Source organism: Piliocolobus tephrosceles, chromosome 7 (assembly GCF_002776525.5).
Source record: "Piliocolobus tephrosceles isolate RC106 chromosome 7, ASM277652v3, whole genome shotgun sequence".
Classification (NCBI taxonomy): domain Eukaryota; kingdom Metazoa; phylum Chordata; class Mammalia; order Primates; family Cercopithecidae; genus Piliocolobus; species Piliocolobus tephrosceles.
Window position 1 is genome coordinate 139055845 of NC_045440.1, and position 20953 is coordinate 139076797.

General features: G+C 36.3%; 1 protein-coding gene across 2 annotated transcripts in view; it reads left to right on the forward strand.

Annotated features, from left to right (window-relative positions):
* KHDRBS3 (KH RNA binding domain containing, signal transduction associated 3) overlaps positions 1-20953 on the forward strand; it is a 191972-nt gene that overhangs the window by 53462 nt on the left and 117557 nt on the right. For both annotated transcript variants that reach the window (XM_023223514.2, XM_023223524.2), the window contains exon 2: positions 14268-14386. In XM_023223514.2, coding sequence (XP_023079282.1) covers positions 14268-14386 — 119 coding nt within the window. The remainder of the gene's footprint in view (positions 1-14267; positions 14387-20953) is intronic.

Here is a 20953-nt window from a genome sequence, read left to right on the forward strand (position 1 = left end):
AACATTCATCAAGTCTCACCATGCTTTTTCATGAAGAATATCATTTATTCACTTGTATTCACTCAACAAAAAATTTCAGAATGTGTATTCTGTTCAAGGTACAAAACTAGCGACTGGGGATAAGATGATGAATAACTGTGTTATTCATCATCTAGTCTAAGACACTAGTCTAAGATAGTCAGCAGGACAGATGATAAAAATGTGTGTAACTCTCAGGGTTGAAAGGAACCTCCAAGTCCAACCTTCCATCAGATGATTGGATCCTACCTTCTGTAATGTTCCTTTTTTTTTTTTTTTTTTTTTTGAGATGGAGTCTCACTCTGTCACCCAGGCTGGAGTGCAATGGCACTATCTCGGCTCACTGCAACCTCCGCCTCCCAGGTTCAAGCAATTCTCCTGCCTCAGCCTCCCAAGTAGCTGGGACTTCAGGCACCCGCCACCACACCCGGCTAATTTTTGTATTTTTTGTAGCAACGAGGTTTCACCATATTGGCCAGACTGGTCTCGAACTCCTGGCCTTGTGATCCACCCACCTCGGCCTCCCAAAGTGCTCTGATTACAGGTGCGAGCCACCGTGCCTGGCTGAACTTAAAAATATTTTAAAGACAGTTAGTTCCGTCTTTGGTCAAATTTATTGTTAGAATCTTCAACTCAGTAATTTGTACTGGACCTCTTTTCTCTATAATTTCTATCTTTGGTCCTAATTGTACCATTGGTTTTTTTTTTTTACTGACAGATCTAACCCTTTCTTTTATGTAATATACAAATCTATTTGTATTATAAGTTTTTTTCTCTCCTGAATCATTTATCCTGTAGCATAAACATTTTCATTTATTTCGGCTGGCTTTCCTAGGCAGTGCTCTTCAACTTTTTTCTATTATTGCCTCTTTTGTGGAGTCTTTGTAGACATCTTTTTTTCCTAATTATCTGCCCACCCCAAATAAATAGTGAGACTGCAGATATATTCTGTATTTGTTTAGGTATCATGGACCTTTGGTGAGCTGGCAACCATGGTTCTTGTAATTACTGGCAAATTCTTCAAACGGATCTAATGGAATACTTTTCTAGATTCCTGGCCATGCTATCAGCCTTAGTGTTACTATCTGAGCTACTCATGTGTCATATAGATCATCAAATTATTCCACCTCCTATTTTTAAGATGAGAATAGGAGACAGTCAGATATCCATCTAAGATACTTTCTGTTAGTTTTAGTCAAAGTAAAGGTCTGTATTTATTCTTTGATTCTGTCTCATTTGCCCAGACAGGCTGTGTGAAATGACTAGTAATCTGTAAATTCAGCCTTAAAGTAGATCAGTCAGTTTTCAGTACATTTAGCAAGTAGAACCCTCTAGAATGCGTAATTTTTTAACTAAACACTTTATGGTCAAAGGACAAAATGAAAACGAATGCCATTGACTGGCTGTGGTGTACTAACTTATTTTTTTTTAACGAAATCCTTACGTTTTTAATGTGTAACTTGCTTCAGAATGTGAATGTCTATATTTAACTTGACAACAACATCCCTTAAAGGAAACCCCCAGTGGGAATGTCCACTGTGAAGAGATAGCATCTGACTCCAGGCGGAGCAATATGTAAAATGTGACTGAAGAGTGACCTAGTATGCATAACACTCCCTGTCTTTAAATTGGCATGAGAAGACTGGTCTCATTTTCAGTAATTCTATGGCTATATGCTGAGTTACTTCATTTCCACAGAGGCTGTGACTATTAAAGTCAGTGCAAATTGATTTTTCATCAGTGTCTTAATTTTCTATCGTGATTAAATCTGAGTGACAGGATGTATATTTCTGCTGTAACTGTATTTTGCTTTTAAAAAGTGTTTTATGCCTGTTTGGCCGTTTTCAGGTGGCTTAGAAAAACATTGAATATGAGTAGAATTCTTTATATAAAATTGACCCCCTTTAATATCATCATATGAAAAATAGGATTTAATGTCTTAAGGTTCTTTTCCCACCCTCAATTTACTCTGAGCCTTTACTGTGTAAATAGGGACTGGTTTAGAAACTGATGTTAAAAATGTATGGATATAGAATGATAAATCCTACTTTGAATTTATTTTAAATAGTGTCAGTGTATTATTGTAAATCTAACCAATGGAAAATATTCATTTGTAGTTCTATTAGATTTATAGAGAATAAGATGCTTGCATTATATGGTTGTTATAGAATATCATTAGTACAGTCATATTTCTATCTCAAAGTGTGATAATGCCAGCGGGATAAATGAGAAAGACATTGAATCTTCACACAAAGGAAACGGGTTTTATAATGAGTGCAGTCTGAACAGAACTAATCTCTTTCTTGGATCATTACTTCACCTAATCATAAAACCTTTTTTAATTCAAATCCTTGCAGGATTCTAATTGGTGACCTCTGGAGCCTGATAATTGTTTAAGGTAGCTGGTCTTTTGAAGTATACTTAATGATGTTTGCAATTAAAAGTGAGAAATGTGATTTAACCCATAGGTGTAACTAAAAATGTAGATTTTCCTTTTTCAATCTTTAATAGTTATTCCCCTCCCCTCCTTCCCAAAGTTAGTGACTTAAGTCATTACTAACTTGAATTAGTCCAGTGCACTGGTTACCTCATTTATTCTGTGGATTTATTATTTATTTGATGAATGCATTGGGTTATATTAAGAGTAATCCTCAATTATTCAGAATAGCTAAGGGACTGGTGTGTTTGGGAAGACAGGACCTCCTAGCCTCTTTTTTTCTATGTTGTTTAGGTATACCTTCCTGCTTGTCATTTTTGATTTAAGTAAAAACTTAGCCAGGCTTTCTAGTCAGTTTCAGTAAATATTTATTTCAGAACTTTCCTGACTACCAGATAAAAATGAGTCATTAGAAGAGAAATTCACCAGTATTCACCACTGGGACCAATAAATGTGTAGGTGAACCTCAATCTCAGTCATTTGTCATCCTTACCACTGTACATGATAGCATGATATAATTTAGTTTGTACTATTGTACATTTATGATGTTTTTGAGTTCCTCTTTTACATATCTTAATAAATGGGGTCATTAAATGAATACAGTTGACTATCCTGATAGAATTCCATATATTTATTGGAGGTCAAACTTAATCTGTTTCATTGACTTGTTTCTTGGAGGATTTCATTTTGTTTTGAAGCCAGCATTTTGTAATTTGGTATCTGGGGAAACAAGCAAAACCTTTGAGAGTTGGACAGTGCTGGAACTGAACTTTAGTTCTGCCATTTATTAGGTGTGGGAAAAAGGAAGTGGTAATTTCTGTCCCAGCACTCTGAGAAGTTATGAGGACTGAATGTTTATAAAGCCTCCAGTATAGTGTCTAAATATGGTAATGATTCAACTTGTTAGATTCCTTCCACCAGTTTTAGGGAACATCCCATCTTCAATTTCTACTGTTTGGTCCTTATTGTTTTACAATTTTAACAAACCTATGAAATTTATGAATTTATTTAAAATTGTTAGAATACAGTACCAAAATCCAATAACCTACTCACTTGTGAAGACCTTTGAGTACTTCCCCTTGTTTAAGGGATACATTTTTATCTCCTTGAGGCATTGAATGACTGTGTCTTGTCTTTGTCATTCTTGTCTTTGTCTTGTCCTATCATCATGCCTTTCACTTTGTGAATGACTACATATAATTAAGGAGAAATTAATGTGACAAATGCTACACTGGTAGCATTTGTTTTCTTAAGAATTTTGTAAAATGTTAATAATTCTCAGTAGTGTTTGGAATTTTTAAATGTATCTAGATTTGGTTCTCTGGAATCATTTTGGTGTCACAAATTTTTCTTGAAATCCATTCTATAAGATAAGAGCTGTTGAGAGATAAACTTAGGTACGCTGAAATTTTCTTTTTCCTGTGTTTTGTTTGTTTGTTTGTTTGTTTTTTGTTTTCCTTAAGACCTGAGTCTCTCTCTTTGTCCAGGCTGGAGCACAGTGGTGCAGGCATAGGTCACTACAGCCTTGACCTCCTGGGCTCAAATGATTCTCCTGCCTCAGCTTCCAGAGTAGCTGGGACTACAGGCATGCCTAATTATTTGTATTTTTTGTAGAGACATTGTCCAGGCTATCTTGAACTCCTGGGATCAAGTGATTCTCTTTCCTTAGTCTCTCCAAGTACCATCATTACAGGTGTTAGCCACAGTGCCTGGCTAGGCACAGTGAAACTGTAATGCCTTTATTTGAGCAGACATGAATTCGGCAGCATCGGAGCTCAAGTGGTTCAGGGTTTCACCAAAGGAGAGTGAGGGCAGAACTTTCATAACATGTTTGTAGAAGCAAGACAAAGAAAATATTTGGTTGGTTAAAGTGGAAAGTCCTTAGTTAGAGGATAGTTGATGGTGCTTTTTTTGAGATGGAGTCTCGCTCTGTTGCCCAGGCTGGAGTGTAGTGGCGTAATCTTGGGTCACTGCAACCTCCACCTCCTGGGTTCAAGTGATTCTCCTGCCTCAGCCTCCTGAGTAGCTGGGACTACAGGTGCCCGCCACCACGCCCAGCTAATTTTTGTATTTTTAGTAAAGATGGGGTTTCACTATGTTGGCCAAGATGGTCTCGATCTCCTGACCTAATGACCCACCCGCCTTGTCCTCCCAAAGTTCTGGGATTACAAGCTTGAGCCGTCACACCTGGCCAGTTGATGGTTTTTGATTGGTAGTCTCTAGTTCCAGGTTAGTTGGTGGTTTCTCATTGGTTAAGGTTAAGTATTCTCTTCCTCGTCTGTGGTCATTCACTCTGAGTTGGGTTTCAGTTTGCTTCCATATGAACCCAAGGCTCTGGAGCCATCTCAGTGTACAGCCTTCTCCTCTTCCCCCGCCCCCTGTTTTTTTTTTTAACAGTGTAAATAAACCATCAGAAATTAGGAATTGTTTTTTAAATAAACCTATATTTGCTTTGTGTGTTATAGTTTCAGAGTACTTTCATAGACATTTATTTTGATACTTGTAATAACTTGGTGAGTTTCCCCAAAATGTAATCATCCAAAATATTTTTTCTCACCCCAAATCAAGATCTCTCTGCTACAGTAATACTAAGAAAGTAGAGGAAGCATGGACATAGGAATCAGATAACCTGGGGCTAGAATCCTGAATCTCTGTTGGATGTGGGACTCTAGCTCAGTCACTGGATGTCTATAAATAGTCATCTCCTTTCTGTAAAAGAACATTGTATCTACTTTGCAGCAGTGTTACAGATTGACTGCTTGGAAGATAGTCATTAAATAAATTCCAGCTGCTGCTATCATTGTAGTATTTTCGTTAATTAGCCGTGGTGGGTAGAATTAATTAATTTATCCCCCTCTCCATCCTCCCCATTATTATTCTTACTTTCTTTTCCTCCTGTCTTCCTTTTTGGAAGTTTGACTGTCATTTTCTCGTGTATATGTTTTAATCTTATGTGTTGTATGTATATTTAAGGACATTTTACATACAAATATTTGCTCTGTGTTTATAAAAAATCAGTTTTCCAAGCATGTGTGATATTTAGAGTATCGAGTGGTTTCTTTCTAGATGGTATGTTTTTGTGTATTTATGATGAGCTTATTTGTCCTTATTAGACAGTGATATGTATCTCTGCTGTGTCATTTGTTCATGGACTATTATTTGCAAGATTAGGCGCTGTATGAATCAATCTCGTTTGGGTAGTTACAGTGTTTTCAACTCTGGTTTGAATGTAATGGGTATTCAGTTAGGTTTGGTTTGCTTAAATAAAATAATTCTTTAGTGAAAACATTCATCATGTTGAAGGTTAAAAACTTCCTTTTCAGATTAGCAGCTACAGTAACACTTTAGTAATTTGTCCAGTAGAATTTACAATGGCTGTAACTACTCTTTATATTTCTTTTAAAAACAATTCAAATACTCCAGCTGGACTGTTGTACTATTTTGAAATAGATTTCTGAATGTTGAGCATCTTATATGAGCTTCCCATTTTATTATAGATTCAGGCCAATGCCTGTCCTTTAATTAAACTTTACACAAGAGTTAAGGTGTTTGGAAAAGTGGGTGGGGGTTAACTCTATTAGCTTTATTAATTTCCACACCAGTACGTCATTGTGCAGGCTGATTTGAATTATTCAGTTATTTTCTGACCCTTCTATGAACTTCTATTAATAGCTCTTAAAAACAAGTTACAGTTTTTAGAAGAGCACTTTTCAGCAGTGACTGCTAGCTAGCTCTTTACATACTCGTTATACTCCTTTAAATTATTTTAAACATTCATTCATTCTTTCATTTATTCAACCATTTAGTAACCTTTTGTGCAGTCCTTATCCTAAATTACTATACTAGAGTGTTAGGATATAACAAAAATGAATAAATCGATGTTCTTAACCTTCCATGGGCCTACCATCTTGTTGTTGGGTACAGAAAGTGTGAAAAATGAGTATATGAAAATATACTCTGTTGTGGTACAAGTTTTATACAGCAAAACAGGTCATTGTGAAGGATATTATCAATTCATCTGTGGGGTGAAGGGGATGTTGATGTTTTAATTAAGAGCTGGACACAGACTTGCATTTCTAGGTTGCTTCATAAAGTTAAATTAGATAAAATCTCACCCCTCAAGAACCTACTGTCTAGTATAGGCATGTACAGTATTTGGCAAATGCCTATATAGAACTTAACTAGGTATTGTTGTTCTTTGCAAATATTAAATTATTTAATCCTCATAAAAACCCTATGGGGCAGGTGCTGTTATTTCTACATTTCTTTGATGAGGAAATTGTGACTTAGATTAAGTTACCTTCTGACAGCCAATATAATTAAGTACCATAGCAGGGATTCAAACTCAAGCAGTTGGAATCTGGCTGCATTATTTCCAAGACTCTTACTCTCTGAGGTGTTATGCTTTAGTTTTTTACTGACAAAGTTCTTCTTATTACTTAGCAGTTAAGAACTCAACAGTCAGCAGTGTTCAAAAGGTGCCTTGCATGCAGAAAGGGGACCCTTTTGCCATTATTTTTATCTCTTTCAATTTTTGGGGCTAGAGCATCAATTTTTACCTTAACTTAAAACCATGGAAATTGACCAGTTACATTAGGGGGATAACCATGCAAGACCTTAGAGTATTTTTTTATTTAATCATCTTAGGCTTCAGCAACTAAAGAGCTACAGTCATGTCTCCTCTGCCCCTCTTTCTTTTTTTCTTCTTCTACTTTATGCAAAGATTGCTTCTGTTTGACTCCTTTGTACTCACTTAACTCTGTAATTTGCTTATTTTGACATTAGTGGAATTTATATTTTCATTTGGATTTGGACCTAGAACTGTCCCTGATGTCACACAAAATTCCTTCAGCTATTCCTTTAAGTCTACTTTGAGAGTTCACTAAAGATCACCAGTACTGAGGTTCTGAAAGTTCAAGCTGTTCTCTATACATTGAAGCAGTGCTTCCCACAGAATCACTTGGCTGTGGGAGAATCAAGTGAAGGGGTAAGCAGATGTGGCTACATTAAGAACATCCAATGCTTGTGATTTACAGCTTTAGAACATTTTCACATCTCACTTCAGGAAAGAAGGAAAAAAGAGATTAAAGGGTGTAGTCTTTACTTAGTCACAATAGCTAAGAGGTGGAAACACTCCAAATGTCTGTCAACCAATGAATGGATAAACAAAATGCATTATATAGCTACAGTGGAATATTATTCCGCCTTAAAAAGTAAGAAAATACTGCCACGTGCTGCCCCATGGATGAACCTTGAGGGCATTATGCTAAGTGAAATAAGCCAAGCATGGAAAGACAAATACTGTATGATTCCTCTTACATGACACAGCTAAGCAGTCACATTTATATAAACAAAATAGAATGGTGGTTACCAAGGGCTGGAGGGGAGGGAAAATGGGGAGTAGTTTAATGTGCATAGGGTTTCACTTGTGTGAGACAGAAAAGTTCTGGACATCTATTGCACAACAGTGTGGATGGACTGAACAGCACACTTAAAAACGGTTAAGACTATAAAGTTTGTGTTTTTTATAACAATTAAAAAAAAAGTCAGATATATCTAGATTTGAATTCTGACTATGCTAATTAGCTCTCTAACCTTTGCAAACTTCTTAACCATTTCAGTCCTCAGGATCTCACTCTGTAAAATGCAGGCGACAGATCATATATTTGTTAGGATAAAGAGATAATTTAAGTCAAACACACAACCCTGTACTTCACGAGTCATCAACAAAATACTAATTATAATTTAATTGCTACTGGTATAAGTGACCTCTAAAATAATTTGCATTCTTTTTCAATATTTTGCTGTGTAAATTTATGTGTGGTGAGCTCAGATGGGTACTTTTGTATATAATGGAGGTATTAGAAACTCCTTTTAAAGATTCCTTGTGTTTGCTAAAGATGAAGGGTTGGAGTTTTGTTGTTGTTTTTGTTGTTGTTGTTGTTGTTTTTGCCTTATCAGGTCCTCCTTCCACCCTTCGCTACTCTGCTCTGTGCCCAGAGGCTGATAAGCGTGGTACAAGGCCAGTATCATAGATATATTTATCCTCTGGCTTTGAGCTGGGTTAAGAGCTATCCACTAGTGGTCAGTAGCAGAAGCTTGGCAGGAGAGAGAAGTGAGCTGAGAGTATATATTTGCTTTGGCCCTTCCTGCTGTGTCATTACAAATTAACCGCTTTCCTGTGTGCAGTCTGTAGCCCCATCAGGCTACCCTATTAGTCTCTTTTCCTTTTCCTTTCCTGTCCCCTGCATGCCATTTTAGATGGGTAAAATGTTCACATGTTTCAGAGATTTAAAGCAATGAAAGAAGAGATGCAATGAAAAATATTTCTGTATCCCGTCTACTTTATTCTCTCCATGCCAAATAGATAACTAGTTTCTTTTTTTTTTTTTTTTTTTTTTTGAGACGGAGTCTCGTTCTGTCGCCCAGGCTGGAGTGCAGTGGCCAGATCTCAGCTTACTGCAAAGCTCCGCCTCCCGGGTTCACGCCATTCTCCTGCCTCAGCCTCCCGAGTAGCTGGGACTACAGGCGCCCGCCACGTCGCCCGGCTAGTTTTTTGTATTTTTTAGTAGAGACGGGGTTTCATCGTGTTAGCCAGGATGGTCTCGATCTCCTGACCTCGTGATCCGCCCGTCTCGGCCTCCCAAAGTGCTGGGATTACAGGCTTGAGCCACCGTGCCCGGCCGATAACTAGTTTCTTATACCATCTTTTGTTGCTTAACCACAAGGATTTGTGTTCTGAGAAATGCATCCTTAGATGATTTTGTTGTTGTGGACCATCATAGATTGCTCTTAAACACACCTAGATGGTGCAGCCTGCTGTACACATAGGCTAGGTGATACAGCCTGTTGCTACTAGACTACAAAACTTAGCATGTTGCAAAGCTAGAGTACATGTTACCATACTGAGTACTGTAAGCAGTTGTAACACAATGGTAAGTATTTTGTGTATCTAAACATAGAAAAAGCACAATAAAAATACAGTACAAAAGATAAAACATGGAATACTTGCATAGGACACTTACCATGAGTGGAGCTCGTGGATCTGGAAGTTGCTCTGGGTGAGTCAGTGGTTGAGTGGTGAGTGAATATGAAGGACCGGGTCATTACTGCACACTTTTATACATCTGGCAGCGTGGAAGGTTTGTTTACACTATCATTGCCACAGACATGTAATGCTTTGTGCTGAGAGGTTACCACAGCTGAACCATTACTAGGCAGTAGGAATTTTTCAGCTTCATTGTAATCTTACAAGACCACTGCCATATATGTTGACTATAACGTCGTCACATGGTGTGCAACTCTATATCAATAGGGAGATGTTTTTTTGTGTGTATATAAGTAAATTAAACATTTTTTTCTTGCATTGTGTGTGTTTGTGTGTAAGTAAACAGTGCAGTTGGTACCGATCTTTGACTATCAGAACATGAAGTTTCCTCATTTTGTGCAGTAACTACATGCTATTTTATTCTAGGATGTGCTCTAGCCTACTTACCCAGCTCCTGCTGATAGACATTTAGGTGGTTCCCAGTGTTTTGATATTAAAGACAATGCTGTAGTGGATAATTTTGTGTGTAATATTCCACATCTATCTAAGTATATATGTAGGTTAAATTTCTAGAAATGAAGTTGCTAGAACAAAGGAAAAATAATAATCCGTGTGTTTGATTATATGAGAGAAATGAAGCTACTGTAAAAATTTTACATTACTAAAATTTTTATATTGGAAACTTTGCTCATTTAAATCCAAAGATTTTTAAGCTATTTTTAGAAGATTAGTGGCCTTTAGTATATCTGGTACATTAAAAAGGAAAAGAGGCCATCGCTTAGGACGTTCTGTACTAGACCAAAGCAAAACAAGTGAACAAACCAAAAACAATACAGATATTATTACTGAAAACAAGAATTCTGCAGTGAGAGAAGTTTGGTGTATATGGTTTGAAAACATAGCATTTTAATCCCCTACATTATCTAAAACCTTAATCACACATTTGCTTATTATTTCTGAGCTAGGAGATGGTATTGGTACATTAAGCTGTTTGGTACCAAATGTAATCTGGGGATTAGGGAAAGTCAAATCCCCTATGCATTCGTCCTTGAAAATCTGATTGGGTTTTCTCTATTGGTGGCCTTTCTTTGCTACAGTTAACTAGAGGGTCACATCCATCTTGGTGGTGGATTTCAAGCATCTTTCCTCCCTCAGGGAGGATGAGAGGGGTGGTAGCAGGGGTTTTTGAATATAACTCTCAGTTAGGGACAAGCATAAATCCTTGAGACAGCTGTCTCAAGATTTCATAGATAATTTTGTACAATTCTCCATTTTTGTGCATTATGTACAATTCTCCATTTTGTGTATTTCTGGATTTCAAAGAAAACATTAAGCTACTTAAAATCCTCAAGTAGAAAATAAAAATTCTTGATTGAACAGCATCTACTGAAAACAGTAAAAGTTTCAACCAGTTTTGAATTGTATATTGGAAGGCACCAGGGCTTGAAGAAAGTACAGCAGTCATGATTTAAACCAGGTCTGTTTGACTCCTGCGATGGGGCTCAGGTCTCTCTTTGTGTTGTTGTGTGGTGCTTTAGGCCCATTAAATGCAAACCTGCATGCTTCTGGTATGGCATCAGGCTTAAAAAATTTTAAAAAAAAACTTAAATAGTAAAATATTCCAACATCATTCAAAATTTGAGATAGAAACAGTGCGTTCTAGCAACTTAAGATTTGTAGGACACTGTATATATGTAGAGAGAAAATTAGGTATTTTATGTAGATTTTCTTTCATTTTCCTTTTTAAAATCATTGATGATCTTAAACTGTAATATGTGATAAAATACATAATTTCTAATTTTTAAAAGCTTACCTATATGATTTTCTTACGTCAAAATGTTAAATAACACTGATACAAGGAAGAACGTGGAATTCTGAATTTGTGGATTTGAATATTGTGCATCTGGTGTGAGTTTTCAACAATTACTAAACTACTTTGTTATTCGAAAAGAAAAGAGACAGTTGAATCTGTTTTGACACACATACACATACCTTACAAAAAAATATTTTAGGACGTTTCAGTGTACCTGATTTTGTTGAATCTTCTAACTATGCCAAAGGTATTTCTAATTTTTGCATAAATAGATAATGAAAGGTGGGATTTATTTTCTTCTACTTAAAGCTGAAGTCATGAATTGTTATACTTGGAGCAGCTGATGTGAGACTTACTGCTCTTTACTGAAGAAAACAAAACCAGTGTAGCTCGTTTATACCATTGGTGCTACAATTTTCAAACTGTGTGTGTGTGTCTATTCTATTCTTGGAAAATTTCTGAAAGAGTATATTAAAATAGTTGATTATAATTATTTCTGGAGTTGAAGTGATAGGAGAAACCTTAAAAAAATTTTATATCTTGTCATATTGTTTTAAATTTTTACCATGTGCATGTATTATTTTTATAGAAAAAAATCAGTAAAAATTAAAGATACTCTTGTATTTCTGTGTTTATTTTCCATTACAGATTCCACTTAGAATTAATTTTTCAGGATCAAAACATAGTGTAGTACAAGAAAGCAAACAAAATGACTAATTCATTTATTTGGTGACTTAGTCTTTCTCTCTTCTTGGAAGCTTTGATTAGAAGCTGCAGATATAATTTGCTGTTTTCTCTTAGCCATCCTTTTTTCATCTTCAGTTTCTACCCTGCTTCCTTCTGTCTCTCCCACCACATCACTGGTAATCCCTATTGTATAGTGTCTTCATACACTAACCAATTCTCTGATGCCAGCTGTGTATCCAGTAATTCAATTCTGAAGCTAACTGCAGGGATTAGCATCAGGCCTCCTCCCCTCCCCACAGATCAAGGACTTAATCCCGTAAGACTGCCCCCACTTCAGATGCCAGCCACAGTGTAATGCCCAGGCTACCCAGATTTCTGCCTAACTATAAATGTGGAGGTTCCAGGAGCCTCCCTCAGGTTTGATAATTTGCTATAATGACTCACAGAACTCAGGAAAGCACCTTGCTTACTATTAGTGACCAAAGTTTCATCAAGGAGTGAGAGGCTTTGTCAGCATTTGTAAGTCACACAAGGTCCTAAGGTTTTAGAACCAAATCGTTGGATATTCTAATTCCCTTTTCTCATTTTAAACTTGAAGAACCCGCATCCTAACTGATGTACCTTTTTCTAATTGCAAAGACAGTTACTAGCAGATCTGAATGAGAATCTTAGAATTTTTATGTCCCATTTAGTGTCCTTTAAATTGTAATAATTCTTTGTTGCTCATGCAAAACCTTTGTTTAATAGACAATAATTTAGTTAGAAATGGGAGGCTGCATCACATGATGGAGTAAAAGCTCCTCAGTGGAATTATGAAACGCATTGGCTGCTTCAGGCCCGAGGCTTCCAGCTTTAAATAAATCTTTCATTTATCCCAAGATACTGTAAACATCTTTCTTACTTTCTTTTCTGATATGACATACAAAGTGGTGGGAGAGACTGTACAGGCACCTTGTCTTTTGAGTCGAACAAACCTGAGGGTGAATCTTACCTTTGCCATTTATTGTGAAGTCACCTACCTCTTTGAAACTCCTCTTTGTCATCTGTGTTGAGGATTGAATGATGTAATGAATGTGAGTTATCTTGTCCAGGGATGGCATATTAATATGTGCCATCTTAAATGTGAAGATGAAATCATCATGACAAGTAGAGCAAAGACTTTAGCATATAGTCGATATGTGTCATATGAACATTCTTAAGTGTTCCTAGCTTAAGCAAAATGGATAAATATGTGTATTCCTTTGTACAACTGGTGCTGTCTTTGATACCTTCTCCAGACTGCTATTTATCCTTCTCTGAACCTGGGTGTCTATTGGTTGGTCCCTGGAGGTAACAGTTGACGTACTCATTCATTCAGCAGTCATGCAAACGCCTAATTTTGTATCTCTTGTACAGCCAAATACTATGCGCCGTAGGGTGAATTAAACTCTATGCTAAAATTTTCTAGGATCTGGAACTTGCTTAGTTGAAGATGTTTATGAGTGAATAAATAGATTTTACCTGAGAGAAATGTATGTTCTAGTGGGAGAGGTAGCACATTTTTTTTTTCCGTCTAAGGGTAGTAGTAGAGTTGCACGTAAAGGGCTTTGTGAGTATCAAGGTGAGAGTGATTGATTCTTCTGTTCTTGCCGCCCCATTGAGGAAAGAAACACTTGCACAGAAAATGAGATTTAATGTGGTTGAGTCTCAAAAGGAGATGAAGATGAAATCATCATAACAAGTAGAGCAAAGAGCATTAGTAAAGACTTTAGCATATAGTTGATATGTGTCATATGCAAGGAGGGAAGATTTGACTGGGGAGATGGGCTACTGGAAGGTTGTATAGGGTGTTTAATGCCATCATAGAATCAGTTCTTAGTTGTAGAAGCCTTGAAAAGCCAGGCAAGATTGATAAATAGGGATGTTTCAGCGCTTTGCATCACTGAACTGTGAATACTTATGGCTTTTCTTCTTTATTTGATCAGCCTTATCTAGGAATCCAGAAGACCCGAAGTAACTTATTTTTGTGTTTGTTATCTGGTCTATTGTTCTCCTCTGTTGGTATGAGCAGTTGAGATTTGACTTTGTAGAGCCATGATACATGCATCTATTCCATTTATGAAGAATCATTGATAAAACAGGAAATGTACTTGGAAACAGTTGCCTCAATTTAATAGTCCATACGTCAGTAGTAGTTGATTTCATGCCACAAGAGAGCTAACCAGAACACCCAACCCCTGCATTTCTGAGTCATACACTTCATGGTTATCTTTTTGCCTCCACAGAAATAGAAAAGTTTCAAAAAGGAGAAGGCAAGGATGAAGAAAAGTACATCGATGTGGTGATTAATAAGAACATGAAGCTGGGACAGAAGGTGTTAATTCCTGTAAAACAGTTCCCTAAGGTAAGACAGTGAGGTCTACACTGCTGATATTTTAACCTGAATCAAAGGGGAGCACGTGTTTAATTTGTATCCCATTTGGTGTTTTTAGAGATGTTTCCTCTTAGCATCCCCCTACACACACTTTTAAAGTTAATTAAACACTTAGTAAATCTAGTCATTCTATCTTTTCTGTTTAACTTTAGTATGAGTTACAGATTCCTGAAAATCTATCCTTTTGAGTCAAACTAGCGGTGTGACTTTGGCAAACCTGGTCAGCTTTTTTCCACTTCAGTTTCCGCATTTGTAATATGAGGTTGGATGATTTAAAATTAAATGAGATAATCTGTGTTAAATGCTTGGTACATAAAGGTCCCACAATATCATTGTTTATATTTTATTTAAATCCTATTTTTCCTTTGTCTTTCTTCTGAATGTTCATGTACATGATTCTTGCATACTGTTGTGTATATTAGGAGTTCATTTCTTTTTATTGATGAATAATAATCTGTTACCTGAATGTATCATTGTTGTTTATCCGTATGTCTAGGCACTTTTAATTTTTCGGTTATTATAAACTAAATTGCTGTGAACACTTTTATACACGTGGTTTCTTTTTTTTTTTTTTTTTTCTTTTCTTTTAATGTTGTATTTTTTTTAAGTTCCGGGATACACGGGCAGGACATGCAGGTTTGTTACATAGGGAAATGTGTGCCATGGTGGTTTGCCCCATCCCCTGGGTGTTAAGCCCCACATGCATTAGCTGTTATTCCTGATGCTCTCCCTCCCCCTACCCCCACGACAGGCCCCAGTGTATGTTGTTCTCCTCCCTGTGTCCATGTGTTCTCATTGTTCAGCTCCCACTTATAAGTGAGAATATGTGGTGTTTGCTTTTCTGTTCCTGTGTTAGTTTGCTGAGGATAATGGCTTCCAGCTCTATCCATGTCCCTGCAAAGGACATGATCTCGTTCCTCTTTAGGGCTGCATAGTATTCCATAGTGTATATGTACCACATTTTCTTTATCCAGCCTGTCATTGATAGGGATTTGGGTTGATTCCATGTCTTTGCTATTTGTACAAGTTGTTTCATAACCAGATATGTTTGTAACTCTTTATTAAATACCCAGTATTGAAAATTGTTGTGTATTTAGTATTACAAGAAATTGTCATACTTTTTTCCAAAACACTTATACTTTGTAACATTTCTACAAACAATGTATGCAGGTTGTGGTTGTGGCCGCCTCATACCCCCATCAGTATTTGGTGCTGTCAGCCTTTTTTATTTTAGCTATTTTGATGGTATATCGGTATCTTCCTGTGGTATGAATTTGCATTTCCCTTATGATTGATGATTTTGTGCAATTTTTCATATCCTTACTGGCTATTCATGTATTTGAATCTTGAAATCTTTGCCAACTTCAAGGAAATGTTCGAGTTCTTTATAAGTTATAAAGATACTCTTCTGTATTTTCTCTAAAAGTGTTATTGTAGCTTTTACTTTTAGGTCTATGATGTATCTCAAATGCATTTTTGTATATAGTGTGAGAGAGAGGCTCAAGTTCATCTTTTTTCCCGTATGGTTATCTAGTTTTTCTTGCACTATTTGTTGAAAGATGTTTCTCTCCACTGATTCTTGTGGTGCCTTTGATGAGAAAATCAGGTGAGCATATAAATGGGGGTATATTTCTAAGCTTTCAGTTCACTTCTTTTAATCTGTTTATGGATTCTTATGCCAGTACCACACTGTCTTGATTACTGTAGATTTTTACATAGTGAGACATGAGTTTAGGTAATATAGTTCCTCCGCCTTTGTCCTTCTTTTTCAGGATTACTTAGATATTTTAGATCCTTTAAAATTACATATAAATATAAGAATTTCTTTATTAATCACTACAAAGCCATCTGCTGGGATTAGAATTGCAGTTGCATTGCATCTGTTGAGCAATTTGTGGGAGATTTGACGTCTTAACGATATTGAGTCTTCCATTTAATTTCTATCAACAGCGTTTCGTACTTTTTAAGGTAGGAGTTTTGTATGTGTTTTGTTAAACTTATTCCTAAATATTTTGTGTTTTTTTGACATTGCCGTAAATTGAATATTTTTAAATTTCTGTTTTCCAGTTTTTTTCTAATATAAAATGTTGTATACTAACCATGACTTCTGCTACCTTGCTAAATTTAAATTCACTTATTCTAGTAAGTTGTTTTGTAGATTTCTTAGGATTTGTCATGCACATCATTATATCATTTACTTAAACAGTTTACTTCTCTCTTTCCAGTTTCTATGCATCTTATTATTTTACTTGCATTATTTTGGCTAATATCTCCAGTATAATGCTGAAGGCAAATGAGAAGAGTAGAAATTATTCCTGTTTCTAATCAAGGAGGAAAACACGCAGTTTTTTTAGCATTAAGAGCAATATTAGTTACAGGGTTCTTTTGGTAGATTTCATTTGTTGGGTAGAGGAAGTTCCCTTCTACTTCAGTTTTACTCAGAGTTCTGATCCTCAGTGGGTGGTAAATTTTTTTCAATGCTTTTTCTACGTCTATTGAAATAAACACAAGGTGTTTCTCTATACTGTTTATATGGTAGATTTTAATGATTGATTTTTAAAACTAAAACCTTCTTTGTATTCTTGGGTTAAACCCTACTTAATAGTGACATATTATCTGTTTTATATAGTGCTGGATTCAGTTGCATCTTATGTTAATGAGTGATACTGACCTATACCCTTTTGTTTTTTTTTTGTTTTTTTTTTTTTTGAGACAGTCTCTCGCTCTGTTGCCCAGAGTAGTGCGGTCACGCAATCTTGACTTACTGCAACCTCTACCTCCTCGGTTCAAGTGATTCTTATGCCCCAGTCTCCCTAGTAGCTGGGGTTACAGGCATGCACCACCACGCCTGGCTAACATTTGTATTTTTGGTAGAGATGAGGTTTCTCCATGTTGAAGAGGCTGGCCTCATGTGATTTGCCTGTCTCTACCTCCCAAAGTCCTGGGATTACAGGCAGGAGCCAGCACTCCCAGCCTGACTTGTACATTTTTTAGAGTAATATTTTTGTCAGATTTTAGTGTTAGTGTTATGCTGGTTTCATAAATGACTGGATAAGTGTTTCCTTCCATTTTCTCAGAGAACATATATCGGATTGGTGTAACTTATTCGTAAATATTTGGTAGAATTCACCAGTGAAGCTATCTGGGCCTGGAGTTTGATGATGAATTCAATATCTTTGATATGACACTAGGCAGATTTCCTATGATATCTTTTGTGAAAAATTTGTTTTTAAAAGGACTTGTACATTTTATCATAATATTTCAGTTACTACTTCAATCATTTTTCTGATCCTTTCTCCTCTCATTCTTTTGAGATTTCCGTTACACATACGTTCAGCCTTTTGTCACTCTCACAAAGGTTTCAGTGGCTCTGTTTTTTTTTTCCCTGTCCTTCAGATTTTATAACTTGTACTGCTGTATCTTAAACTTATGATTCATTTCTGTCTTTTTTTTGCTGTTAACCCACCAAGTAATTTTTTTATATCAGGAATCGTAATCATCTGTTTCAGAATTCATGTTGGAATCATATACACATGTATGTGTGTAAAAATATTTTTTTCTCTGTTGGGATTTTCTATTTTTTAATTCATTGCAAGTATTATTTTCCTCTGTCACTGAGTATGGTTAAATAGGTCCTTGAACATCTCTGTCTACTAATTTCTGAGTCTTCTAAATCTTGGCCATCTTAGATTTATTTTGCACTGAGAGTCTTTTATCTTGATGAAGAGTCATATTGCTTCAGTCCTTTGCATCTTGAGTAATTTTGGATTGTATGCTGGCTATTGTGAATGTACATTGTAGAAACCTTGAATTCTGTTTCTTTCTTTGGAAGAATGTTGATATTTTTGTTTTAATAGCTAATTAACTTGGTTGGATTTAGAGTATAAACTGTGTGTCTATTGGGTAGGAGTTCAAGTCTCAGTTCATTTCTTTCCTTAGTTTGGCTTTATGTGTTTAATTTCTGTTATATGATTCAGGGGCCAGCCAGAGATTTTGGAAGATTTTATACATAATATTTGGTGATCTGCAACTCTGACTGTCTTTTCTAGTATTCTTCCCTCACTTTTCAGCACTATAGTTTTCTCAATCTCTGCCACTAAGGCCAAAAGCTCTAAAATGAGCAAATTCACCCCAGGGTATTTCCTTTGCTGAAGTCATAACTAACTTTCAGAATCTGCCTGTTTTCAATCAGTCTTCAGCGCTTCAGATAGTTAACTTTTATATTTTGCTGTGAGTTTAGGAGTTTACAGTTGGTATTTATAGGTGGGCAGCCTGTTAGGAATGTACTCAGCCATACCTGCAGATCTCGGGGGAATATATGTGTCTTGTAAACAGAAAATTACATTATGAACATTTCATAGACAGGCTCATTACTCAAACATGACTGGTGGAAATCTTTGTATATTGATTCTTTATGCTCTATATGGCCTGTATACTTAATATGCAATAGATACAAAGATGACCAGACTATAGACCCTGTCTTTAAGTCGTTCATAGTCTAGTTGATGATGATTAACCTGAAACTAATACTTTGTTGTCGCCAAGTTTGTAAATGAAATAAAATAAAGTGCAGTCATGTGCTGCATAGTGATTTCAGTCAATGATGGACTGCATATATGATGGTGGTCCCATCAAATTATAGTACTGTATTTTTGCTGTATCTTTTCGATGATTAGAAATACAAATATTTACCATTGTGTGACAATTGCTTATAGTACTTAGTACAGTAGCATGAGGAACAGGTTTGTAGCCTAGGAACAATATGCTATACCGTATGGCCTAGGTATACAGTAAGATATGCCATCTAGGTTTGTGTAGGTGTACTCTTTGATGTTTGTACAGTGAGGAAATCATCTGACAATGCGTTTCTCAGAACATGTTCACACCATTATTGACTCATAACATCAATAAAGTATATGAAATAAAATCTCAAATATTGTTTTTCATTGTCGGCTTTGAGGTGATGAAAGAAAAATTATAATTTCTGTGTTTGAGATTAGAGTCTATTTCAAGTACTTAACAATGTCTGAAGTAGACCATTTAGAAGTCTACTGCTTTCAGGATACTGAAAAACAACATTTCTACTTAGCATAATGGAGCATATAAGTTTAAAGCCAGCCCTGTTTCAAGCTAATATAGCACTACAATCAATCCTAAGAAGTTTTCATGCTTGTGTCAGTTAATAGAGTGAACTGGAGGAAACGAACAGGACATAGCCCTCTGTAATAGCTGTGAGTAGAGAACAGTGTAGTGTGGAATTAATGCTGATGGTACACTTCCAGCTTCTGGGGCAACAGAGACCTACTGTTTGTGAAACTCCATCTGATAAAGTGATTTCTATTAATTGAATAATATCTATTCCCTTAATGAACCATTTTCAACACTCTTTCAATGGCACAGCATTGGACAAATGAATCATTTAGTGTTCAGACCTTAATGTATATGCACTCTCTTGAGTTATGTATCTGAGCATGTAAAGGGTGAAATTCGAAATGCTGTTTTATGAATTTTTTGGAAGTTTAAGAAGCTATGGAAATTGTTCTCCATGGGTTTTTTGCAGATAAACCTTAACCTCTGGTGCTGATCAGTGCCAGCTTGGAACATGGTCAATATAAATGCCAAATCAACATTGGAACAAGGTACCCTGTCTTTGAGGACCTACAGATACATTACGGTTGAGGGTTTACATTTATTTTCTTTCCTCTGGTTCATCTGACAGTGGATCCGGCTCTGTCTATACCCAGCATTTATTGAGGGTCTTCTCTGAGCCAGACATTGTTCTGGGAAAATCGAAGTGATTAAGTCATGGTCTTTGGGCTCAAAAAACTGCCAGTTTTTTGGTTAATGCAGATGAATAAGTTAATATTAATAAAACAGGGGGCCCTGAAAGGACAGAGAGGAGGATCCTGGTGATAGGCTCAGAGAAGGCTGCTCTAAGGAGGTTCTCTCTAAAGAGGCTGGCTGGCTGGGGTCAGAAGTGAGATAGTGAAATTGAAGGGTGGCGACCGAGGAGCACTATATTGAAGCACAGAAGGCATTTGGGAAATTACAAGCCATTTTATTTGACTAGACAGATTTTTATAGAAGACATAAATGAAGTGGTAAGGGAGCAGAATGTGGGCGGCATTGGCGAAAGGTCCTGCAAAGTTAAAGTAGAGAATGACATTTGAACTGTTGTAGACGATGAGGTTTCTCCAGGTGCTTAATGATATCAGGCAGACTATTTCAGGAGAGCGAATGCCACATGCATAGTCATGCTGGGGTGAAAGAATGCTTATGGACCATTTTTAAAAGGGAGTTGGAATATGACATTAAATACATTATATCTCTGCATAATGCTGTGTTCTAAGTGTCTATGCTGTATTATTAAGTGAAAAAAGAAAAGTCAAGATACAGAAAATACAGTATCCAAGTTGGAGAATTATTTGAAAAAGCAAACCAGAATCTTAATAGCAGTTATTTTCTGGAGGATAGGTTTTTGTGATATTTTTCTACTCTACATGTTTCTGTACGTGAATGTTTTAATAACTTAGTGTA